This window comes from Cimex lectularius, unplaced genomic scaffold, assembly GCF_000648675.2.
Source record: "Cimex lectularius strain Harlan isolate CLEC.00 unplaced genomic scaffold, Clec_2.1 scaffold1, whole genome shotgun sequence".
NCBI lineage: Eukaryota > Metazoa > Arthropoda > Insecta > Hemiptera > Cimicidae > Cimex > Cimex lectularius.
Window position 1 is genome coordinate 3,815,371 of NW_019392813.1, and position 27,791 is coordinate 3,843,161.

The following is a 27,791-nucleotide window of genomic DNA, read 5'->3' on the forward strand; positions in this document are numbered from 1 at the left end:
TTTTAAAGGAACCGTAGCACAGAGTGCTGTTTATTTTTATAAGGTCGGCAAAGCTTTGAAATAGAATCGCTCTGTCAGGTAAAACCTTCGAAAAGAGAAACCAGGGATGAATTCATAAATAACATTTGTTGTTGAAACGAAATCATTTCCCTTTGCATAGGAACAACAATATTCCCACAGCGGATTGAGACATTTTATCATTCGGTGTAAAATTGACCTTAAACTGCGTGGAAGCATTTAAAAAAGGTTGAAATCCTCCGGCAAGATTGCCGGACATTCTGTGATATTTAACGACGGTTTTATGCGGATTCTTGTTAGCCGGTTTATAGGTACATCCGCATCGGGAAAATATTGATCGTAAACCCTTCGGGAAAAACGACTCGGGCCTGAATCACTTACGGTTCGGATGCAACTGATTTGCAAATTAGTCGTCCGTTTTTCTTTGGATGGTCCTTGAACCGGCCGCGACTTGTAGAAGTACGGTTTAAAAAGGAAAAAAACGAAAACTACTTCGTCCCTTTAAAACCAGTCTAACATCCACGTAGGATTCTTGGCACCGGCTTAAAAATTGAATTTAAAAACCCGTATGCATTTTTTATTAATTCGCATACGGCTCATTTTACATATTATTATATTTCTATACTGATAATCTCGGGATAAATTGACGGAAAACACGACGCCTTGAATGATAATATAAACCGGTGTAAAAGGGGGTTTGATTAAAAAAATTCACAACACGATTTTTCCTCAAAATGTCACAAACATGTTGAACGAAGGTTGCAAGAGCACGACCGTCCAAGGACACAAGCCGCGAGTATAGGCGGACCCATGAACCTGTTAGTATTTCGTCAAAATACAAACATCCTACTCGAAAACCTCACCTTTTAAATTACACGTACACGACATAAAGAACCTATATCTCTTTTAAATATTTCAACACAATATTTACGTATAAAACTATTATTTGTACAATACACCATGGATAAAAATCTACTTTGTCTAGCTCCTGGAAAATAGCAAGACTTATAACAAAATACATTACTGCGTGTAAAATACTTTTTCCTCAAATGAGATATAATTTTTATATCAAAACTAAATTAATTTTATGACAACAGATAATAAACTTGACAATTGTTGTTGCTTGCTATTTGGTCTTGAGACTGTTTTCGGCTTCTCGGCATCTTCAGTGATGAATCTGTGCCTTATTTTGTCAGTTATTTTCTAATTTTTATTTTTAGTTTGATTTAACAACTTTTGGATAGATTTGACGTTTCTTCAGTAAATTTATATTTGGGCCATTTCCGATTATCGTGGTTTGCTTGTCCTTGTCGTGTTGGATGTTTCTGTATTACAAACTCAAAAAAACGGACACGACTGCCAGAATAACACGCAGACAAATCCACGGAAGATAAGTACGAGTCGAAACCAAACAGCAAGGCCAGGCAGACTAAAATAATCGGAAAGACTAAACTACAGGTTCATCACCTTGCAGACCTCAAAAGCCATCTTCCAGAACATATTGTAACCTTGTAATTTGGTACGTTCCCATTATGGAATGCATATCCTCGCTGTTTGCGTTCGTCAAAAGCGTCCCGTAATTGAGTCGTCCGCTGTTTTGTCAGTTGTGACCTTCAGAGGTCGTGGTACAAGTTCATGACCTTTAAAAACCGAGTTTCCCTATTTTTCTTTGAAATTGTCATTCTACTTATCGACTTCATAAAGCCCAGGCCTGTGTTGTATCGACATGTCGACTTCGGGGACTGATAATACCTTGGTAATAAGTACCTTGAGGTAATACTTGACAGTTAGCTAATAACAGTAACCCCTGTAAGGGTCAGAATGAATAAAGCTGCAATTCATGTCTCGTTTCCCTTACTGTGCAGAGACAACTGTCCCCAGTAAACAGACTTCTCCTCTATAAAGAAGTGGTCATACCAATGCTCTTGTATGCTTGCCCCTCATGGGATTTGACATCACGATCGAACATGGCCTCGCTACAAATTACCGATGACATCTCCCCCCGCTAAACACGCTTTCTAGACTTGCACATTAACACTGACATCGATTACGTTGAAGTCCACATAAAACGCCTCACAAAGAATTTCTTTGAACGGCGTGCACTAAGCAGTAAGTAATCAGTTCGAAAAATTTTAGACTATGACTTGAACTTAGTACACAAGCATGGGCGAGTGAAGTCTTTAGTTTAAACGTCGCCTATTATTAGAGTTTTTCATCGTTTTTTTCCCTTAAATTAACTTCTGCTTTGTTTTTGTTGATACTGTTTTTAAAAATACTTCAATCCTGAAGCAGGAGGTTAAACTGATAAACCTATGTACATATGTGTAAACTGTTGTAAATATTTTGAATAAAGATTTTTATTCTATCCATTACACCTTCGGTAGGATCTGAAACCAACCAAATTAGATGGCGAATGACAGACCAAATCAGGGATGGATTAAAAATGATTGAGAATTATCAAACTGCAAGTTCATAACCTCAGATCTCAAGAATAAATCTCACAATTTTACAAATGGATTTTTAAGAAGTATTTTTAAATGAATACTTTATGAATATTTAATGATGAAATTCTTCAAACATGTACCTTTGTGTATTTAAAGGGTGTGCAGAGAATATACGCCTTTTTGCAGTTTTAACAATATATTATTTAACAGCATTTGAAATTAACAGTAGTTCTTCTTCAGTATCACTCATTTTTTAAGGAATACTTTCAATTAATTAATTTGATCTAAATAATAAATAAAACGACACCTAAAAAGCAGAGATCGTCGCGATTGTCGAAGCTCCACTATAAACTGGATGTCATATTTTAATTTTGCGCTGCTCTTATCATTTGTCGCAGCTCCAACATAAACGTACCACATAGGTTTGATAACCATGGTGTATATTAATGTTTTGTAATTAAGGTAACGAATATTTGAAAAAACAAAAACAATCTTTTCAGATACGTTCATTTTCTTAAGTAATTATCGCAAATATTTGATAGTTAAATTTAACTTAAAAAGTTTCTTGATTAAAAAAAAACGCATAAAATAAGAGAAAATTCATACATAAGTTATAAAATATAATAAAAAAGCTTTCATGATTATAAAGAAGTGAAGTTAAGAGTCCCAGGCAAAAACTTTAAGAAAATATGTCAATTTAACTGAGGACATTCAGCATGGAAAACTTCAAAGCTCTACTTCTCAATATTCTTAAAACAGTAGACATGACATTTCTTCTTAGTTGGTGGGCTTAATATTTGAAAAAGTGTGTTGTTAAGGTGTTTTTCTCACCCATAAAAATCTACCGAATTGAAGGTGCGAGCTGCAATAATTCACTGGCGAAGTCTTTTAATCTCGGCCGATTTTTCAAAGAGGACAAACGAGAAGCGTTTAAAGAAGGGGCGGCATTTTCCGCCAACCTCGGCAAATAATCGGAAGCCCTCCGGAAATTCCTGGCGCACCTACGTGACGGCCGACATAATAAAAAGGCCTTGTTAGCTCTAACGTCTAAGCAAAACCGATTTCGCCCACAGAACTCCTTCTGAGGACCATTCGCGAGGCTAGGAACATCGGTGGAAAAAAAGGAAGATCTTTGCCTATTTTTTTTACCAGCAAGGTTCGCCATGTTGCTCACGTGGGTTGTTATTTGCGGAAAATATGCTATCGTTTAAAGACCACAACTATCTGCTATCCTACACAAAAACTTATAAAGAAAAAGCCTAATATTAAATTTAACAGGTGCTATTGCTCCAGGGAATTGCCTTCATTTAAATATTTATTTGGCTGCAACTTCTCGATGTTTGTTTATCGCCTGATGTGGAATCGTCACACACGACTGAACCGTCGTCGGGAGCTTATGACACGATACAGAGCTCTTACACGATTTCTTGACAAACGTTCTAAACTACCTCTAAAAAATAAAATTTGGCTGCTTTAAAACACCGCAGTTAAGCCCGTATGGACTTAAGGACTGGAAGTGTGGGGTTCAGCCAAACATTCTAACATCCGCAATCAAACAGCCAAGTCCTTAATCGTACGAAAAATACTAGATGCTCCATTTTATGTATCGAATATGTATACAGACTTACATATTCCTTTCGTTCAAGATGAAATCCGTTTCACAAAACCCTCCCAACTACCATAATTCAGCACATCAGAAATCTCGCATCCCGACGAATCCCATAAGGGACATCCAAGACAAAGGTCGCGAGATTTCCTACGAAGTGATGGTGTTGTTAGTGAAAGTGATAATGACAGAAGTATCATTAAACAGACAATATTTTAGTATCTTGGAGTGATACCAATGGGTATTTTCTCCACTCTTGTTTTTAATTTTATATATATATATATATATTACCTGGCTCATTGTTACACTCATTGTTTTTTCCTTTTTAGAATATCTTTTTTCGCCCCGGAAGTTTGCAAATTGCTCGATTATCTTGATCGTATCCACTGATCGTCCTCCACTAGTTTTGTCCATTTAAACTTTTTAACAAAAGAATAGTTTTGCACGGTATTAAAGGAATTACATTTCAATACGCTTGGAAGGGAATAATTCACACTATTGACAACTTGGATCAACAGTTAGGGTGCATGAGTACTGTCACGGCTCCATCCCTAACAATGGGTGATCTGAAGTGCTTTAAGAATCATAGGGGTAGCTCTCAGGAGATCAACCTAGATCCCTATAACCGATGTTACTCTCTTATTTCTAATGGGTTTAAACGTAAAGACCGACGGCACCGAATAGACCAAAAAATTCACATATTAACATTTACAGAATACCTTTAGGTCGTAATGAATCTTGGGGTTCCTAATGCAACCATCCCTAATGTACCAGGTACAGAACAGGTGCAGCTGTGATTATCTCAAAATCTTGTTTTGTGCGGTTTGAAATTTTGTTGAGAATAAACAGCCCAATCTAAATTGCGCGTATCAGGGATAAATAGATAACTATTTTGGTTCGGCAGAGTGGCTTATGCTTCAGTGTTGATATCAGTTGGTGCATTTTGGTAATCAGATATGTGCTATGGTCAGGCCATATCAATATGCACTCTAGATAAATTTGTGTTGTAGTGGTTGTGATGGTCTTACTTTCCGCAAATCAGTGAATTGCACTAATGCCAAGTTCTGGAGGTTGTGACCAAATGCGCTCATATACAAGGTTTTTTATTTATTCTTTTGCACTGACTGCAGCTGGCACAGAGGATTACATATGATGAACACCATAGAAACGGCCCAGGGACATCCCCAGGACGAAGACGAGCCCCAATCAAGAGTGAGGGCACCGGTCTCCCTTTTTTCAGAAATGTGCTTAAAAACCATTTACAACAAACCTACGTAGGAAAGTAGAAAAGGGGCGCAACTCATATTTAACGAGGCAGTATCATCAGCAAACCGGGTCTAGCTAATATTCCAGAAGTTAAGTGAACATAGCGAAGTACCCAAAACGCTTTTAGAACTCCAGTTTCTTTTTGACTGTGAATGTGTACTCAGAAACTACTATATTTGAAAGTAACCCAGCGTGCCAAATTTTGTCAAATGTTTCTCTGTCGAGGAACACTCTAAGACTTGTTTCTCTTGGGTATCTTGGATTGTGTCCACTATTCGCAGTGCTCACGAACACCTGCGGGATTTATGAGTGGCAAAAGGCAGTCTTTTCAATCAGGCGTTTAGGTAGTAAAAAGTCTTTTTAGAATCTAGGAAAACAAGACAGGCAGATAGGCATATTTGTAGAATATCAGTTTACTAAATGTATAATCCTTTACTACAGCATTTGCACTATAACTTTGTGCCAGCATTACGAATCTTTTAGCTCGCAGTTTTTTAAAATAAAAGCTGGATGTTGTGGACTAGCCTTGGAGCTGCTTTTAGCAGTAAAATGTGTAAATCGAAACTCGATCAATAAAGTAAGATAACTCGTTTTATTTATTAGTAAACTGATAAGAGACCAGGTAACTGGTAATAATTTGAAATTCCTTTTTATACTGATGTGGTTTCCTAAGTATAAAAAGAAGAAAAGACGATTAGCAAAGTGCCTATAACTTTTAATTGAAATAATTTACGGTGTACTCGAGAAATCGGGAAACTGCCGTATCACACTGACAGGGGTAGTTTTCAATTTACGCAAACTCTGTTAGCCCTAATTTGAGTGCTACTCTCGTCAACTGGTAGAAATTTAAAGGGCATAATTTCTGTTTGTGATTTTCATCTAAAGCGGCAGGATTTGTTAGAAAATGATTGCCGGGGATGAACTTTATACTACAATATCAAAGCCATATTCACCCAAATCGTGGAATTATATAGGAACGCTTTAATTATCAGTTTTAGTCAAGTGTATAAAAACATTGTGTATTGTTTCACGTGCATTTCAATAAATTTTCGACAAAGAAAGGGAAAAAATAACAATCGAGGGGACAAAAGAGGTAAACTTGGCTCAGGCACAAACTTCCCATAAATTTTTACCAGTGAAATATCTCAGTTTTAATATCGTAAAGTATTGACTATCCTCGAAGTTACACGGCTCAGAATGATATATTATAAAATATTGCTTAAGAAAGGATCGATTTAAATAAAATTGATTAATACAGTGCGGCCATTACGTCACTTTTTAATCACTTCGATTCGGTCGAGGCACGAGATTCGCCTTGTGTAATCGAAACAGTAAACTCTAGAAAAAGCTCATTAATTACTCGCATTCACAGGGCAAGTGTTACACGTGTTTACAACCGGCCACTTGTCAAACTTCTCGTAATATAACAAACGGACTCTCATTCCTTAATTCCTTTCGAATATATAAACGTGTTTCGTACTAATGCCTAATTTGGGGTGTTGCTTTGACATTTCTCACAAACCGGACGTTTGGAGACCTTTTGTCTTAGAACAGCGTGAAGAATTTAATTATTGACGTCTAGGACGGGTAAAAAGTGATCACTGTTTTATCGGAAAGAAAGTTGTCGAAGTAATTACGAGTTTCCTTTTTACCGGTGTTGCGAACGGATTTAAAAAGAAAAGCGGTGAACGGTTCGATCCATTTCGAAAGTTTGTCAGTTGTTACGAACCGACGTGACGCCCGAATCACAATCAACCTAATCAAACGACGGCCGGCGAAGAATAACTTCCATGGGGAAGTGAAGAAACGCAAATCAACCGGCAACTTTTAAAGAAAGTCTTAAGTCTTTCAATTCAAGTAGTATTTAACTGAACGATACCTGACAGTAAAGTACGAAAGGAAATGCTCGACTTGGATAAAATTGTGGAAGTTATAAAAGTGACGAAAAGCTGAAACATCAATCACCCGAGATTTGCTGCTATAAATGTTTATTTATTTATTGGTTGATGTTTGTAATTGTTTGTTACGTGGCATAGGCAAAGTGGTGCCGAGTGTTAGGTATAGTTGTATCGAGTGTGAATTTGTGTTGGTCATAGCTGGGATATCGATAGATAACTGGCAAATCGCGAGACCACTCATTTCCCTCAGTGGTCTGAAAGGATACGATAGAGTATTATTACAGTAGGGTGGTCATGTATATTGCATGCCCGGAATATGATCCATCAAACTCATTATGGGCAGTACACGTTGCTTTAACAAGTTGTAATACATTCTAATAATACAAAATCATCATAAGATCAGACAGGCAAGCGGCCCTAAAAGCAACAGCATGTAAAAATGTCACATTCAACGTACGTGGATGTTTTCAAAATCTAGAAAAACATAACAACCTAACATCAGGGTGCCAGGGCATAAAGAATTTTGAGTAATGCAATGGCAGACAAACTTGACAGAGTAAGATTTGCATAATTGGGATAACAAGATCAATAGGCTCTTCGATCTCAGAATGGATCAATATAAAACAAAATGAGAAATAGATGAACTATAGAGGTACCAGACGCAGTAAACTTATGATTAAAGAAACTTCGTCATAACTAGCACCCACATTGCTACAGCTAAACAGTGTAAAACTCAGGAAGTGATATGCCGGTCACAGACTTAATATTGGTATATTCAACGAAGACCCATGAAGTACCATGATGACCCGGGAGAAAGGTCAATAAATTGAACTGGTATAAGGAACTAGGGAAAAGGCTTCAGTCTTTGGGGAATACGTATACCTTCTTTGTATCCTTCTCCTACTTACCAATGCCATCATCATTACCAATGAATTAGGATTTTCAAGTATCCGGGTACGCTATGTTCCAGGACATAGGGAAGGATATGATTTTTTAAATCGACGGTCCAATATGGCAGGATCAGCGTTGAGTAAGAAGATAGCCGTGTCATTGGCCAATGTTGGGGTCAGCTTGTAATGCAATGAAAGAGGAGCCCAGCAGCGGAGAGTAAATAAAAGGAGTGGTGCAAAGATACTTCCTTGAGAAACACCATCATAAAGGGTGTACATAGAAGAACCTTGCACTACATGGTAGATTCACTCGCTCTGTACGTGCAGACCTGAAAAAAACTTGACGGTGCCTTCGTATTCCATCATCTGTACGATGTTTAGTTCCGATATACGAGTGACCTGCAGCTTGACAGTGTTTGGCATTTTTTTTAAATTTCCCTCCACCTCCCCGCCGTACCTTAGGGAGACCCCATACCGGCGGACCTCGGCCTCTAATCTAGTTTTGTTTCTAATTTTGGGTCCTGGGTACCTTTCCTTCGGTCTCGCCCTGTGAGGGGAAGAGGCCCAAGTAAGGTAAGGGGAAATTTTTGTATTTCTCGGTGATAATTTGTTCCTACTCTAAAAGGTCTCCCCTTGCTGGTTACTCCTTCGATAATTAAATATTTACATATTGCTTTTACTACATATAATAAATTAAAGCCCTAATGAATAAGGAGTAAACAGCCCGAATTTTAAAAATCTAAAAAAACACTATTAACCTATCTTACCAATTAATCTACTATGTAATCAACTATTTTCTTACCACTGGTTATAAATAAATAGGTGCTTAGGTTACAATAGCTTGGCTTATTGCCTTTAGTGTTTCGAAAGCGCGCTTTTCTTTTATTAACAATATTTGGGATGAGGGAATACAAGTAAAACAGGCAAATAAAATCTGACTAACCATCACCCAAAAAATGAAATTTGTTGGACTGCGAAAGACTAGATATGGGAGAAAACTCGAGTACTATGTCCTTCACTTTGGGAGTAAAACCGTGCTCTCGATGTATTTGATCGACTCGGACATGTGATGATCGAATAAGTAGAATTTAAGAATGAAGTAATAGATGTATGTACTTTCTTGATTTTCCAGAGTAGGACAAGGTGCGGTGCTCGATCTAATGAGAAAGAGATGTTCAGAAATACACCCGGACTACTTCTATCAAAGGCGAAAGCGATGGTATACACACCGAGAGGAGCTTGGTGTTAAATTTGTTTGCCGGTGAATGTAAAGCAGGCTGTTGTAGTAAGTACGGTCATCAGTTGATTGGGAATCTTACGTAAGGCAAAGAATTTCCAAACAATGGGGAAATACTATACTATAAATTCAAATATTGAAACAGACAATGACTGGTGGGATCAAAATATGAATGTATCATTACATTTGAGAAATCACTTCTGACGTTCGATTCGAAGCTTATATCATTAGGCATGGCTGTGGGTGAAAGCGTGTTTTGACGTGACAAATACGCAATTCGACACGAGCTTATATGATGATTGAAGGAGACTGTACGAGATTCCATGCGTTTATTGGCTCATACCGTCCGAGATGTAATTTGCACTGGGACCAGTTTGGGTCACGCCCGTCTCACTTTCATTGTCAGGCCGAGAACGTGATCACCCCGAAGCGGGTGCATTGTTTAAAGTGAAATCTCTTGGGGGGAAAAATCACGGCCAACGACTCCTCAGCTTTACCCCGGGGGAATCGATAACGCGTAAATAATAGTGTCATCAAGGGACCCTTTTCTTCAAACTTTCACGTCCTTCCTTCGTATCTCGGAATTGTATTTGTTTTACTCCGCACTTTCCCGAATCCAGTCGGCCCCTCTCCCTCGTTTCTATGTTTGCTATTCACTCGTACGGGCCCCTGGTTCTGACTTAATTTACATGTTCACTTTTACCTTCGTCATTACCACTCCTCTTCAAAGCATACAATCGTGTTTCGAGAGGGATGATGAAGTCGGTTTAATGTCGGCGACGGTGTATCAACCGGGGTTAAAAATAAGCCATACCCACTGAACTTTTATCGGAGGCACATGCTTATGAGATGAACTTCTACCTACCTATAAATACCATCCTATAATAACACCAAAGTTACTTTGTAAAGGGGTTTTTAATCTACAATGAATATTATGGTTCATATATATAGGATGGGGCACGCTTAAGCCCAATGAAAGCTTCCATATATTATAAAGTATAATGATCCACGCTAAAGTACTGTGCTAAAGTAGTATTAAATAGACAAATAAAAATCTATCGAATTTGGTGATTTTATTCCGCACAAATCTTATGTGCCACAGCTTTGTCAAAATATCAATAATCAACAATAATAAAAATTGATTAAAAAGGTAAAATATTTGAAATTAGGCCAGCAATCTGTAAAAGCAGTTTGCAAAATTCTGAGGTAATTAGTCCATTGAAGGATTTTAAGGCATTTAGGCTTCATGAATTCTAATGTGGCGTACAATAATTGACAGAAATACGATATGCCAAAAATTACAATTAGACGTCCAGCACGAAAGTTGTGGATATTTTGATTCTGGCAGTTTCATAAAATTCACTAATTTGAATGGATAGCAACTAAAACCAATTTTAGTGAAATAGTAGATGCATCGAAAATCAAGGAAAACACATCTACCTGATAATATCTTCAATACCAGGACACAAAGCTGCTCTAAATTAAAAAAAAAAAAAAATTGCCAAAGGAGGTTCTGCAAGACCAATTGTAGGTATAATTGGGATAGAAGGGAATATCAGTATGGGTCCACACAAAACAAAAAGAGAAATGGAGAAATTTTAAACATGCCAGACTCAGTAAACGCATGGTAAAAGAATCTTCGTCAAAACTAGCAGACACATTGCTTAGAGAAGATGAAACTCAGGGGAGTGATAGAACTAACCGGTCAGTGGCATCTGCGAAATCACTTACACAATATGGGTATAATGTTGGAGAGAACATTGAACCATGGTACGCAGCAGTTTGGAGAGAACATCGACTCATTAGTATACACAGTTTGGAGAGAACATCGACCCATGGTATACAACAGCTGGTGAATGCTCTAGACTCATACAGTCTACGGCTCTTACTGCATTCTCTTCTCATCATCAATACGAGTGGATCTGAAGAAAAAGAAGAATCCGTCAACTATAATATCTTCGAAGGTAAAGCAATTGCTCAATGGAGACATAACTTAGGATATCAAGTACACCTAGAGAAAAGGATTGCATGACAGTCAACGAGCCAACTTGTTGAGAGAAGTGCAGTAAGCAAAAAGGCTGTAGTGCTTGGGGAATACAAAACCCTCTATGTACTCGCATTAGCAGAAAAGTGATAACGCAAAATCAAATCTCCAAGAAGAAAAAGGATCATCGTACCCTAAAACAGTGGAACTCACAATTATACCTTAACAAATAACTGGTCTAGCTTAATGAACGAATTCTTCAGCTCGCGAGTTACCTGACAAAACACGACTAATAAGCGCTTTCCCATGTTTAACATTCACTCGGCCTGAGGTCGTGTAAGTATAGGGCATGAGTGCTATTTTCGAGCCACATCTCCATGATAAAAACCATATTTTTTTGTACTCAACTTCTACAGTGTTAAAACGTGTGGTTAAAACTTTGGCTATAGGATTCGTCCGATCATAACTAAGTGAAATCATTTCCTAGTTGAAAGTTATCATCATCGTTTAATACTCCATTAAAGCGTGTAATACATGTAATAACTGGTGTATTTCCATCCAAGCTGAGGGAAAAAATGACCAGTGCAGTAAAATCTATAATACCTCATAATTAGCAAAATGGTTTATGGGAAAAACAGATACGTTTATTCGGAATCAAATTATACGTTTTAAATCTTTGCGTTGTTTACGTGTTGTCGAATATTTTTCAACAAATCTCATCAGTTTAAAAAAAATGTAAATTTCACATGAAAAATCGATTAACAACAGTCTACTCTTAAGGGTAGCCAAAATTACATGTTTTCCCGCGCTTTAGGCCCAGTGAGTTGGCGGTGGGCAGTAATATGACTAACATTCAACCGCATAATATATTTGGGAACGTCTTTTTGAAAAACCGATGACATAAGAAGGCCCCCGGGGTCTCTAGGAAATCGGCATATCTCATGTATAATTTATTTAATTAGGTCATAACATTCCTTTTTCTACGTTCTAAACCGTATTTATGAGAAATCGCGTGACGCCGAGGAGCAGCTCATGTCTTCAGTCGCGAATATTATAATTATAAAGGATTTATGCTATAATTAAAAGTTTGAAATTGCACGCACTGCGCCTCGGTCCTGACGTTCTTGGATTAATGGATGGACTCGGGTCTGACCGAATTACTTTCTTTAACCTCACCCCCTGACTATGATTAATTAATAAAATTTCTTGTTTTGATAGTGTCTCTGTTGGATGAAGATCACATCCATTGTGACGCGACGACAGGTCACTAATTATCAAATACGACCAATTTGTCATAAACCAGGGACAAGGTTGTGACCTTTCGAAGGTCAAATATTTAGAGCGTTGTTCATTTTCACAACTCGGCTAAATAATCACGCTTGTTTTTACCACAAAACCGCTCATGAACTAACCAATCAAGATTTAGAAAAAACACGCCATTATTTAACTTATAATATTGCACAATTATTTAAAGTTTATGACAAAAGCGCGTAGCGCATAAAAAATAAAGTGATTAGTAATCCAATACTATTTGTACTCTGATGGATAAAATTAACGCACCACTCTTTTACGTTATTTAATATTTGGTTATTATGAGCTATCATTGCAAACTTAACTAGGTAGAGTGTACTTAAAAACTGGGAGTTCATAACTCGGGGGAAGTTTCTTCGGTACTTAGGGCAAGAAGACGTCATTTAAAAAAATTTTAATTTATTTTAAAAATGTTTAAATTTAGGGAGAGAGGGAGAGAGAGAGAGAGAGAGAGAGAGAGAGAGAGAGAGAGAGAGAGAGACGACAAGACAAGCCGAAATGTTTAGATTTNGTAGAGTGTACTTAAAAACTGGGAGTTCATAACTCGGGGGAAGTTTCTTCGGTACTTAGGGCAAGAAGACGTCATTTAAAAAAATTTTAATTTATAGAGAGAGAGAGAGAGAGGAGAGAGAGAGAAAGAGAGAGAGAGAAAGAAAGAGAGAGAGAGAGAAAGAGAGAGAGAGACGACAAGACAAGCCGAAATGTTTCCATTTCCAGCTATTATGATAATAAGGCTCAATGAATACTCATCTCTGCTTAAAAATTGGGTAAAATTAAGATGAGTAGTAAAGAGGCCGAAATTTCAGCTGGAGTTTCCCAAAAGACAGGTCATACCGTATGGTACCAGGGGTCATTTCTTTGTGTCTCTTTGATCTTCTGGGGTGGCATTTTCTTTGGCACCGGGTTGGTCGTCGTACCTAATTCATAACTTCACTAGTTTTCGTGGTCCGCTTGACCAATTAATATCTTTCAATTAATTAAGGTTTTTAGTTAAGATAAAAAGTCAGCGGCTAGATACGCCGCTGCATAACTCGGACACTAACTTCTTCTCAACTAACTAATTCATGACTACTTAGTTACTCATAGGTACGTATTTACTTAGGAGCCCAACATCGGTCAAAGATTCTTGTAGTATCAGTACCTCACTCCATCGCGGACTGTGGATGAGTACCTGAATATATTTCAAATTCCAGACTTGCTGTACGATATTTTAAAATTTTTGTACTATCAGTTGGCCTTATTCATTATCGCACTTCGTTTAAAAACATCTTAACTAGATCTAGATGTATTAGTCGGGGTGTGTAATAAACTCCACCCTTTAAGAGCTGTTGTATCCCCGATCCAGATCTATCCAGTTTCCAAAGTTTTTATAAAAAGAATATTGCATCTTCAACTAATTAGGGTTGTAAACTAAAATTGACAATTCCTCTCAAAAATCGTCAGATACCGGACAGAACTGGTTGGGATTTTTTAGGCGTACTTGCTTCAAGACAACGTAAAAATGAAATGAAAAACCCGCTGAAACTCGGGGGTATTTTTGAGTAATCGATTAAACTATAAATTAATTAAAATTTATTATGAAAGAAATTTAATAACAAGTTGAAAAAATTACAATTTACGAAACAAGAAAATTATTTTAAGATAGCAAAGTTAATTTGTTGCTGGAAAAAAATTTAAAAGTACAAAATCAATAAAATTATAATCCTGTGTTTTCTAAAACGTTAAATTGTGGATTAAATAATAAAATATTTTCAAAACTTACAATTTACGAAACAAGAAAATTATTTTAAGATAGCAAAGTTAATTTGTTGCTGGAACAAAATTTAAAAGTACAAAATCAATAAAATTATAATCATGTGTTTTCTAAAACGTTAAATTGTGGATTAAATAATAAAATATTTTCAAAACTTACAATTTACGAAACAAGAAAATTATTTTAAGATAGCAAAGTTAATTTGTTGCTGGAACAAAATTTAAAAGTAAAAAATCAATAAAATCATAATCATGTGTTTTCTAAAACGTTAAATTGTGGATTAAATAATAAAATATTTTCAAAATCGTTTGTAGTGTTACTTAAAGAAAAAATTTTGCTCACAATTTCAGTGTTTTTTTTTAAAGGGGTCCCGTTGGACCTGACGTACTTTTTTACAGCATTAACAGTTGCAGCTATTTTCCTTTGTGGGATTCAAAACGGCCCACTATTTTTAAAGCTCTTCTTTATATACCATCTTCATTTTTTTTTAAATTATACGTCAAATGTAAACACCTGAGTGTGAATAAAACGTTTGATTTTAGAATTGAAGAACCGCACAGACAAAGGAAATTGTACACAAAGAAAATAAACAAAGGCATAAATCCTATGTGTTGAGTATGTAGTATGTAGTTGTTTGAGAAGAGTCATTACTTTCTGGACAACCCAATATTTCAATATGACAAGTTCTAAATTGTATTCCTCTTTGTACATGTTTAGAATTAATTTAAACAGGTTTTCAAAAAGTCCTTGATTTACAATACGAATAGTTTGATTTGAACAGTTGAAACTGAAAAATAAAGTAATCAATTTCATTTTTAATAAGTGCATCATAATAGCAATAATACTATCATGTATTCCGTATCAGCAGGAAGTCTAAAGATATTTTACTTTTTATTATATAAGTTGACATTTGTACAAGCCGAGAATTCATAATTGGATGTAAATTTAATAACCTTAAGAAATGTGACTCTTCCGCATATTCTGACTTCTCGTAACCGACAGACGGTTAATTCAACTGCGTATTGAAGCTTAATTAAGTCCTTTTTTTACATGGTAACAACCCGATCTTGCTGAAGATCGACCCCTCGCCTAATTGGGAAACTGGACCGTGCAGACAATCGCCACAAAAGCACTGTTATGGAGAAGACAAACGGCATTGTAACGAGGTTTGTACAACATTTGAATAAACGTATTGAATAATTCTCGGGAGAATTGCCGTCTGCTTCGCATAATGACAGATCACTCTCGGGCCTCGTCAGTTTATACACGGGAACATTGTGTACGTATATTTCCATTCCCATACCATACGTGATCTGATTGTCAACATGATAGAGTGGTGGCCCTTGTCAACTTTTCGACTGGTCGTATTAATGAGGTGGTAGGTGTGACTATATTGTGTGTTTTATGTTACAACGTGTATTCTTGGTGTATAATAGTCACAAAATACAATATATACTTCATAGTTCTAGAACATTGTAGTACATAATTACCCTTTTCCAATTCTTTTGGTCCTGCGATTGCTTGCTACAATGAATCACAAAAACACTACATTAACAAATCGCACTATTGTTAGTTCTAACTATTATATGTCTGGCATCTGAGAAACACCTAGACAACATCCACAATAATTATCCCAGCTGTAGGATATGCAATGAGGAGGAAGACACTGCCACCCAATATAATCTTCGAATTTGAAGCAACTGCTTAATAAAGGCATGATCCAGGATATAAAGAAGACCCAAAGAAAAGAAATACTTCTTAAGAGAAGGAGTCAACTGAACTAGACTAAGAAACAAGGAAAAGTACAATAAGCCAGAAAGTTGCAGTGCTTGGGCAATATTAATCCTCCGCCTACTAGTTGATCATCCTAGCTATTATGGTTATTAATTAATGAACCCTGTGACAATGTTATTTAAAAAAAATCGGCGCTGAAAAAGAGGTGTTTAACGTTGATAATATTGCTCTCCTTAATCATAGGTTTTCATTTTAACTTATGTATGTTCAGATAATGATATAAGATGTTCCGCACAGTCTCAGGTGTCGTAGCTCACCAGAGTTCCCAGAGTGCACTATGTCATCATTAATTAACTAGGTTGCAGTTCAGCTTGGGGATCTCAAGCTCATGGAAAATGGACATCAAAAACAAGCTCGTGGCTGCTACAACTCCAGGTAAAAAAAGGACCTATCCTGACTTGCCTCAATCTTGTGCCCTTGGTGTGCTAAGCCTCAATCAGAGTCGTCACCATCAGTCCATCATCGCCGTTCTAACATAATTATACCTAGGGGGACCGCGGAGGCAGAATATTAGGGTGTTTGACTCCGATTTGCACGCTCTCGGTTCTTGGTTCGAATCCCGGCATAGCATGTGACTTTTTAATTAGAAATAGTACGTATTGAAAAGTGGTTTGACCTCTCGAACGCGAGACATCCAACGGCTTGCTGGTCGTTAAGCCCTCCTGCATGGAAGGGCATTACTTCACTTTTATAAGAACCTAAATCAGCCACTTCTTAGATCGCCAACCTTTGCCAGAAAAGACACTCCGATCTGGCTAGCGCTCATTAATCATCTTCATTAATCGATTTCATAGTAGAGCATCCGAATTGGCCATCCAGAAATGCCAGACAGAATAAACGTATGCTTAAAGGATTCTCACCGAAACCGGCTTGGTTAGGGATGGCTTAACAATATTATAGCTAGAGAGGGTAAAATTCAGAGGAGGGATAAGACTATCGGTCACTGACATCCGTGACACCTAGACATATTCAATGATCCCCATCTTTAAGTAATGCATTGAAATTGCCATCCGTATTCTTCGAATGCGAATAACTTACGATAAGAAGAACCCACCGGAAAATAGAATAGAAGGCTGGCATGCTAGGGGAATATTCAATCCCTCTTCCTAGTCTTTCTTTATCATCATCATAATTGGCCATATTAATAAAGTATAAAGTAGACGAATGGTTTCAACAAAGGAAATAATAATTTTTACAGCACATGACGTATCTGTTGTGACCGTTATCGCAATGAAGATGGCGTTTTGTAGAATTGGGTTGAGTGAAATCTAAACTCGCGAGAATCAGTAGAACGAACAAGTGGAGGTTTAACTAAATATTTCACCTGGTCAGCCCACGTCGTTTTAGAGGGAAAATGTACTCCAAGATTTATGCTTATTGTGGGCAAGTTTTCAGAATCAATATTATTACTAAAGACCGTTTATGTTTAGCCTTCACTTGGTACAGGATGTTTTTGTTACGTCGCCAGGTTTCCTATGGCGAAAAATCTCAGTACAGTAATCGCACTACATTTAAAAAAATTTACTTCAATAATTGAACTACGTTTTTGTGTAATTTATCGATAAATTGACATCGAGATAAATTTGCATATAAAGGACTAGCATATTACAGGTTTCAAAGAAATGTGGACTTTAGAACAACTTCAAGTTTTAGCATCAGATTGGTTATTTCGCTTGTCTTTCCATGGCTAAGACCTGTTTTTAAACAAATCGGCCACCCTGCCCCGTATCTCCGCCTTCTATTCACGCCATTTAAATCAAATATGTAACGATTTCCCGATTGAGGATCGAGGGAGGTGGAATAAAGTGGTGAAACGGTCTCTAGACGATCGTAAAAAAAAAGAAAAAAGAGCACTTGGACGGATTACGTGACCGCGGATCATAACGAGGTCCATAATTAGCAGATATTGGTATAATTAAATACCAACCTTCTGGTAATCGGCGATTAAAGGTTTGCATCTTTTTACTGGTAATCGTATTTCTTTTGTACCACCTTAATGAATGCTTTGAAATTCGTCGATATGGTGAATTATAATAACTTAATGAACTCATTGTTACGAATGACTCGGCCACAATTGTGCCATAAGTCCCTCCCCGTGAAAAAAACGACCTGGCAAATGGAATAATTAACTTTTTGGCATTAATTAATTAAAGTGTGTTGATGCAAAGAAGCCCGCTTTTTGTTATTCACTCCGCGCACACCATTAAATAATAGTCCGTCATTAGAAGACTTGAGCCGTTTCAGGGTTTTCCTTTTTATTGTTATACTACTATAAAGAATACCAATTCGAACAATCAACTTAAATTTTATAATTTCTAAATCATAATGCATTATAATGTGAAACCCAACAGTACTCTGATATGGGTTCAGCGTCGTGGATAAAACAGCTGAAACAGGCAGGCAAAAATTGATGAGCACGTTGAAACAACATACAAGTTTAGATCTCTTTCCGGGCCATAAATTAAAACATAGCACTATAAAATTAAAAGAAATGTGAAATTGAGAGATATGCTCAGTTCAATTTGAACAAAGGGTACAAATCCATATATCATGTCAGAAGATGAAACAGCCATCAAACACTAAGTTCAAACATGATTAGCTCAAAGATGGTGCTGAATTGAAAAATTAAATTAAATAGGTTAGGTATCCAAAATAGTCACCCTTTGTCGGGTCACAGGACATGTGGGAGTAGAGGGCAATTAAAAACCGGCCATTGCAAGGAAACCTGATTAGCTGATAAGTATTTCTGTGGCATAGGGATTTAGACTACCAATAAGTATCTTAGACAGAAACAATGAGGAAACTGTGGATTCATTCATTAGCTGTAAACAATCCAAGAATCTTCTTGCAAATTTTGGAAGAAAAGAAACATCAGAATGCATCAAAGTAAGCAGGAAAATCTTCGAATCCTGATAGGATTCTTAACAGAAAACGGCAGAGTAAATGGGAATCTGAAGAAGATTGGTATACACCAACACGGCACGTGCAGATTCTGCAAAGAACCAAAGGAGACACCAACAAACTGTGTCTCCACACTTGACCCCAGGTGCACCTGGCAGGGCAAGTGTTTTGAAACGTACAACTTAACCGTAGAAGAAATTCAAACGGAAACCGGGCCTACTAATCAAATATATAACTTGAGGTCTACGTTAAGGCGAACTGCAAATATATTCGGAGTAGTTTAGTTAGATATCTTTAAAGGCGTGTACCCACTTCAGGCGAATCAGAAGCGACGAAGCGGTGGCCTTGGTCGAAGTTCGGACTTCTGGCGGTAACATCAAAACGTGTTTAAGTCCCTTGGTTTGATAGCGCTGAGGTTTGATGGTGATAAGGATGGCAAATGTGTTGGTGACCAACGTTCGGCCCGATATATTGGCTGTCTTTTGTTGGCCGGGATTTGCTTACGTATACACCTTAGATGTCAATGGCACCAGTACGAAGTTAGAATAATTGGAGAACAACTGTGAACGATGAAATTCCCTGATGATAGATATGGTTTCGATTGGAAAAACCCACGAATAAGCACGACGTTAAAGAACTTTCTGTCAGTAAAAATATTGGGTTGAAAAAATTCCAGGAAAACCAGAAACACGAGGATAAACTGTAGTAATGCACATCTAAATTTAAAATAGACTAAGAACCAGACAAGGAAGTCGAAAAATTAACCTTGCGGAATCTCGAAGAAATAAGGGAAATTATTTAAATCTTAAATCAAACGCCAACATTGAAATGAGAAGAAAGGAGAGGAGCCTACTGAAGAAAAATAAAAAAAGATAGAAAAACCGTTAGGTGAGTAGGGAACAAACCAACTACAAACAAAGGCATTGCAAAGGTGATAGCTGGAAGAAAGTGGAATTGGGCTGGACATATTGTACTGGTGAAAGATGGAAGATGGTCGAAGATTTTGGACGTACCAATAAATGGCGAACCGCTGTACAAGAGCCACTCTAGAAGAGAATCGCAGTAGATAGAGGAAGAAAGGAAGGAATGTAGTCTACGAGTTTGGTTACCACAAGAGTGACAGAACAGAATGCAGTAGTAATAAATATTTAATTTTTATCCATTTTTATTTAAGATAAATAAACAGACGTTTAAAAAATGGCAAGAGGGAAAATTTGAAAGGTTGGGTTGAGATGGGAAGTTGGTGTCCGAGTGGATCGAAGTCACGATAGCCCAAGTGGTAGAGCAGCGGCGTATTTAGCGAAGATCGTGCGTTCGAATCCCGCTCGTGACACTGACTTTTTAATCTCAACCAATACTTTACATAAAGATTAATTAATTGAAAGATGTTATTTGTTCAATCGGACCACGAAATCTAATGAATTTAATAAATAAACAGAAATGAATCGTTGTGTGTAAAAACAAGATTAACATATGCACTTTACTTAATTACCAAAAAATAATTACATATTATATTGTACATAGATTAATCATATTTTAAAATAAAAGTTTAAGACCGATTTAAGTTATTACGTAACAAGTAAAAAAAATTATATTACCTACAAGTCAAATTACTTTTAGGGTGACCACAGCGTCGGCTGATTTGAATATTGTATGTATATGTTTAATTTAATAAATATTCATTCCTTCAAAGTCGATAAAAAGTTAAGTCCTTAATAGCCCAACGAGTACAACGCTTCTCGAAATTTCCGGCGTATCGAGCTTCCGAGCTTTCTTGCCGAATTCCTCCGGTAAAAGTTTTCATGCTTAACTCGGGTTCTGATTCCCCGTGCTTGTACTGCCACGACCCACCCCTAATTAATGGGTTAAAAGGTTTTTTTTCTCTCCTTATGATGAATATCCAACAAGAAGCCACGCCCACGACAGCACGGAACTCCTCAGCACGCTATAGTTCCGAGCAAAGGTCGTTCACGTATTCCAGGCGGAGAAGGGCAGAAGAAAACTAGCAAAATGATATTTTTCAACAAAGAAATATATGTTTAATTATATCTTATAATAGGTCTATATTAAATATTTACAAAGCTTCCAATTGTTTTTTTTTCTTTATAAACAAAATCAAAGATCTATGAAGAATATCCATGGATTATTGTTTTGAATGTTAGTGTAAAACATGTTAATGTTAGTGATTTTACTAGTGAAAAATACATTTAATACTTTGATAAATATGTTTTCTTTTTTGTTCTTGTACTTTTTGTTGGGTAGGGGGAAATTCGTCTTGGTAAAAGGTTGGCACTGTTCCTAAAGATCATAAATAATGTTGCCCCTTTATAAACGAAGATTACATATTTTCTTATTAGTCATTAGATCTAAACATTCAAACAAAACAAAAATAATTACGACCATCCGGACATATCACCCCGAATTAGAAAGTGGTTTCGTTATAAGGTCGGATCCTCATTCTATTATTGCTAAGGAATTTTTGTCATGTTGAGAAACATCTGGATATTAATGAAACTGTGGTTAATCCTTGATTACAGTCATCGCACGAGGTCGTACTGCAGCCAGAATAAATCTCTTATCGGGAAGGGATCGGTATGTAATTTCACCCGGTCAGCTCCTTGGATGCACACGTGCATAGGAAGAAACATGGTTGATAAGATAACAGACTCCCGAGTCGTCTAGAGTAAAAAGGGATGATTTAACATTATCCGATAGTGAGAAGAGAAACAAATCATTGCGATTTTATACCTAGATTGTAACACGTGCTTCCATTCATAATCTTAATAGCACAATAACGCATTAACAGGATAAAACTGTTGCGTGAATACCCTCAAGGTAATTGATCGTTGATAAAAGGACAACTATTTGAAATACACTAATGGGCACAATAACGTACTTCCGGGGGCGTCGGTGGCCGCAACGGTTTAGGCGTTGACACGGCGCTCATCACGGTAAGGTAAAGGTTCCGGGTTCGAATCCAGCGACCCCTCATTCGAACCCTACATACTTACAAATGGGATTTTTTTTTCAAAAACACCGGCACCCCTCGTTTAAAAAAAAATAAATAAAAAAACGTACTATCTTAAATTTTTTTAATGTACTATGGTTCATTCAAACTTTGCATATCTAATATTGTATATTTTAAGTTTTAAAAATAGAGAAGACTCAGGGGACACCTCCGTCAGGATAGTATGGATGCATCTGCTTCGATTAATTTTCTATGCAGTTCACACCAATAATTAGGTGACCCTCTAATACAGACAATTGTTCTGTAGTCTGTAAAATTACAGAAAACTGAGTGATTAAAAGACTTAATTATGTATACACTTATTTTACACAATACGGTTCCGATCCGCCAAAGATTGACTTAAAAAAAAGGACAGACTTGAGAAGTGCTAGTTTCTTGCGAAAGGTTTAAAAGACCTGTGTAAGATTGCGAAATTAAACCTTTGCAAAACGCTAAGAGGAAAAATTTTATAAGTTCGTAAAGTCGTTGAAAATCTAAATCTACCCTTCAAATGCAGTATCCATACAAGCACATATATACACATATGCAGACTTTGTTTTCAGATGATAAAAATCTCTCTACAAAACAACTACGGAAAGAGGACTTAAAGTGACACCTGTCTCTCTTTTAGCAAGAAGTTTCACTGTATACGATTTTGGTCGTAAAAAGACATTTTTGTCTTAAAAAATAAACATTTTATTATGATATTTATATTATCGACTTATAGTTATTAGAACCGAAATTGTATTCTGGTTAATCAAATCTCGTTTTTACGGGTTGTTAAACTCTGGTATTAATAAAAATTTTAACGAGGGGCCATAAAAATTTAAAAGAAATGATAAAACATACAGGTTTATTCAGGGTAATTTTATTGATTTATAAAAACTGACAAAGATCAATTTGATACATACAAATAATTGCCTTTTTCCTTTGGCTGGAGTCGAAAAAAAAAGGTTTCACCCTATCAATTCGAGTTAATTTGAGTTTAGGGTCAATAAAACAGATGTACGAAGAGGCCCGGGAGAAAGAGTGGAGGTGACCGGGTTGAAAGCACTTACAGAATTTCCTTTAAAACGGGTTGCTAAGTGGGGCACAGCAAGAGAGCGAGAGAGACGGAGACAAGGACGTTGGAAGGATGGATCCAGGTTCAACAGCACTTCATCAGATGGCGGTAGAAACCCCTTTCTTTCTCTCTCTCTCTTATCCGATGCCAGCTGTTGATTTAAATAGAGTTTATCCAGTTCGATTCGCCTTTCAACAACATAGAAACGTGCCGATGAACAGTCGAAACGAAGAAATCACCAGACAGTTTCAGACATGTCGACACATCGCCGATAAACAAGCCAATATAGAAAACGCATATGGTTTACCTTTCGTAATGGAAGGATGTATGTTTACAACGCCGTGGGGGGAAATGCGAGTTTCTTTGTCATGCTAATTGCTAGAAATATACACCTGTGCTTGAGTTGGAATTATCACATGGCCGTTTTTGTTTGACCCTTGCGTCCCACGTTTCTCTTTTCAACAAAAAGGTTAGGGTGCTAAAAAATAGCTTTGGGAGGGCGCTCAAGCTGTTTATGTTTGACTGGGCACTAAAGACGAAATAATGAGCACGGGCTGACAAAAGTGTGTTAACTGGTTGCTAACACAAAGTTATAATGATGAACTTCGCGTTTCCATACGGAATTTACATGATGGAACACGATAGTAACGTGCTTTTTACCATACAAACAGCTTGAAATGGCTAACACGTAATAAAATTTAATTACCCCATTGTTCAATATGTAATTTATATTCGATTTTTTAAAAATAAGCGTATAATAATTTGAATACGAATAAATTATGTTTTCCTAATAAGAATGATTTTATTGCATTAAGTGTGTTTTATTTTTTGAATTTGCTATCAAAAGTACAAAACACTACACCTAGAGTATCATGTCAACGAGTCAGGCCAAACGAAAGATTACGTCATTAATCCTGGCTTATTCTCTTTGGTAGTTATGGTCCAATGGTACATATACTGAAGCTGAAATCAGTTAAACGCAACAGCAGCAAATAAACACATTTCTGAACCCTTTCGAAAGACTCATGTAGTAATTTTACCAACCAAGGGTTTTGCGTACTACTCACTACGCCTCCACATGTTCACTTTGGATTGTCCCTGAGGACTTGTAATCTGATAACAAAACGGAATGTCAACTGGTGACGGTTTGTAACCGAAAGTCTCATCGAAACTTAACATTGTTAATAAGCGGATGGAAATAATGAATCGTGTTCATTTTATCCAGCCCAAATATTATCGACTGCTTTCTCCTGACTTCCTTCCAGGCTTTCTCAGTTCCTTTCTCACACTTAAACGTTTATTTATCTCACGTAACTGACAGTTCTTACTGTTTATTTTATGTGCGATATGTGTCACAATATCAGTCAACTGATAACTATGCTATTACTGTTATTTTTACTATTTGTTTAAAAAAATTGAACAATTAGCTGTCAAGTTTCATTAGGAATGTTAAAATTCCCTTCTGATTGCATTAGGCCATGACAAGGTTCCATCTAAGGGTAAATTTGATGAGATTATATCCATGCGTGAGTCCAGGTAATTATGGAGAAGTGTCGACCGAGTTCAATGCGATCCGGTGATTAAAGATCTTCCGTCGTAAACACGTTAGCATTAGTTGAAAACCCTCTTGGTAGTGTTCTTTATGCTAAGAATTTCTTTAATTTATCCGATAACATGATAAGTGAACATTTATCTCCTTCGAATCCACGTCAACATGGATGCTGCCTTGACTTCTTTAGCTCAATTGTTTTATTTTCTGTGTGCTTTAGTTGCGTATTTTCACTTTTATTTTACGAATATACTTCTTTTTGTATCAAATTGTGAGATTTCTTTGTATTGTCCGCTGGGTTATAACCTGTCATTTGGTGTGCCTCCAGTGAATTGGTCTGTGAGACGCTTTTCGGCATGTCTGTATTCTACGGCACTTATTGTTATTTTGCCCTTTCTTTGGCTTAGTACCATAACTGCAGAAAGATTATGCCGAAACGCGTCTGTCAGACAAAATCAGCGAGAACAGGCGGAACAGGACGTACGAGAGAACCAAACAACAAGTTCATCAAGATAGGAGACCTCGTAATATTTCACCAAAAATTAAACCGACAAAAAGTAGACACGCTGTAATTAACATTTGATCTTATTCTAAGATTTGAAAATATCTTTTAAACTTGTGCGAGGTAGACAGACTAAAATGATCTGTAGTTTGTTTTACTTCGTGTTTATTTGTGCGTGTTTACTAGTGTGTTTTGTTTTGATCGAGTGATTGCTTTTTGACTTTGTTTGTTTATTTTCCGTAGGTGTTACGTTTTCTATGTACGAGATTGTAAAGACGTTCAATAGTTTGTCTTAGTGTGTGTGTGTATGTTTCGTTTCTTCGTTTCATTTGTGTTTATTTGATCGAATGTTAGCTTTTTGTTTGTATATTTTCCGTAAGTATTACTTTTTCGAAGTACGGAATTGTATGCATGTTCGATAGTTTGTGTGTGATATCTGGTGTGTTTCGTTTTCTTTTCTGCTTATTTAATCGAATGGCAGCTTTTTCTTTATCTTTTTTTAATTTTCTTTAGGTGTTAATTTTTGTAAGTACGAGATTGTTTACACATTTAAAAGTTTTTTCAAAAGTTTATGTGCTTAATAAAACAAACTAGTGTGTTTTCTTCCTTTGTTTGATTTGTATTTATGTGTTGTTAGTTTTTTATGTGTTTATTAGTCTGTTCGTCGACATGATTTTATTTCCCCGATTCCACTCATTCTTTGTTTTCTTTTGTGCATCTTCGTATTGCTGTAGGGTTTCACTTGTTTGCTATTATTTCTTTATCTGTTATTTTCTGTTAGTAATAATTTATTTATGGGTGTTTGTTTTCGCTTTTTTTAGTCGTGTCGTGATAAGTACGCTAGTTTGGTAATTCGGTATGTGTTAATTGATATTTTCGACTGTATTTTCTTGCGCGTGCGCGTGTTTTACTGGCAAAATTAATCCTTAAATAAATATGTTATGTTATTTAAGCTTTTCCTATCCCATTTTACTGCTTATACTAATATACTTTACACCTCGTAGCAAGGTTTAAAAATCTGTATGGAAATATTCATGAACGCGTGCGCGTGTGTATGGGAATAAATTTAGCTAACACTTCCACCTTTTACAACTAATTACTTGATTGAATTATTGGTTGTTCGTATTTTTATTTTTTTGAGTTTCTTGGGAGTTTAAATACGCTGAAGTACCCACGAACAGTCAACTGTACAAAACAGAAAAAGCATATTACTGATTTTCTACTCTCAAGTCACCAATTATCCTGTAGGTTGTTTTTTTTAAGTATAGCAACAACAACATAAACTTTTGTAGCCTTAGAACCGTAAACATTTATTTAAAAAGTCCTTTGCACGTAATATTAAAAAAACACCAGGCTTTTGAAAACGTTTCGGTTTCTTTGCAGTTATTTTTAAGAGTGCCTACGTCCAGTAATTGTAACCGGAGGACATCTAAAACCAACTCACAAACATCAAACGATACAGTTCAAAGCCGAGAATCGTCTGAAGTACAAATAGGAAGAAAAGGTGAAATGAGATGGTCAGTAAAGGCCATCATCTGCTCATAACAAAATCGTTTTGTAACATTTGTTATCTTCTTTTCGTTTTAGAGCTTTTATCTCTTGTTTTCTAACAGTGTACGCACAGTTTTCTTATAATTTGCGTTTTTTACCTTGTATATACGTACGTTTAAAGTTTAAGATAACTTATGATTTAATAAAATTATCAAAACTTTTTTATTCCAAAGATGTAGTTATTATTATAGACATTTTCATATTTATATTTAAACTCATTCAATGATATGTCCACAGTTAAATAGTCCATCGACCCAAAATGAACTATGATTATGAGCTGGCATAGAAGGGTGTTCCGCACACTAGGCCACCGCAAGGGGGAAACCTCAGAGCCCCAAAAGCCGCAAACTCAATAGGACTGCCCACCCTTAAATTTGATTCTTGAGCCTACTGCTGATTAGGCAGGGGTTGTTTTCCCTTTTTTTGAAGACTGGAAGAGAAAGCCTGCAAATCACGGATATTTGAAACGTAAAAAAATGGGATCGCCCATTTTGATATAGAGCTCAATAATTTTTCGTTATTCTTATTTTATATGATGCGCTTCCATGTCATATAATTATAGTTGATAAATGTTCGCAAAGCCTGGTCAAACTGGGGCTGTTATCATAAACCGAGATTGACAACACTGAGACTCCAAATTGGACGCATTAATCAGGACAAATGAAAGAGAGTGTATAAATTATACAACAGTGACCTCACGGCTGCCTTGGTGTTGTTCGCATAATTTTGATTGATGGCGGATTAATCACGGAGATAAAATATCTATCGAAAAGTCCTTAATCATAAACAAGTTCGAGAGCTTTGTCAACAATACACATAAGCTTTTCCACAGCACGTTTTAATACCTGTGTGTTTTATTACACTCCCGTTGAAATCGTGATTAATCCTCCCTTTAAAATTGCTTTTCATTGGAAATTTTTAAATTCGACTCCAAATGCCTATTTAAGGCAGTATTGTCAAACCTTTGGCAGTTTAATATTTCCCGTATAAAAGTTATTTAAAAACTGTCGAGGAAGC

The 27,791-nt window shown here is 36.5% G+C and overlaps 1 protein-coding gene across 8 annotated transcripts in view; it reads right to left on the minus strand.

The window, feature by feature from the left end:
• The window catches only part of LOC106661088, a 230,109-nt gene that overhangs the window by 63,981 nt on the left and 138,337 nt on the right, over nt 1–27,791 (minus strand). For 3 of the 8 annotated variants that reach the window (XM_024228290.1, XM_024228289.1, XM_024228288.1), the window contains exon 1: nt 11,091–11,282. The exons of the other annotated variants lie outside the window; for them this stretch is intronic. In XM_024228290.1, coding sequence (XP_024084058.1) covers nt 11,091–11,267 — 177 coding nt within the window. In that variant the 5' untranslated portion in view covers nt 11,268–11,282. Of the gene's footprint in view, nt 1–11,090; nt 11,283–27,791 lie in introns of those variants that run through there. 8 annotated transcript variants of the gene reach the window in all.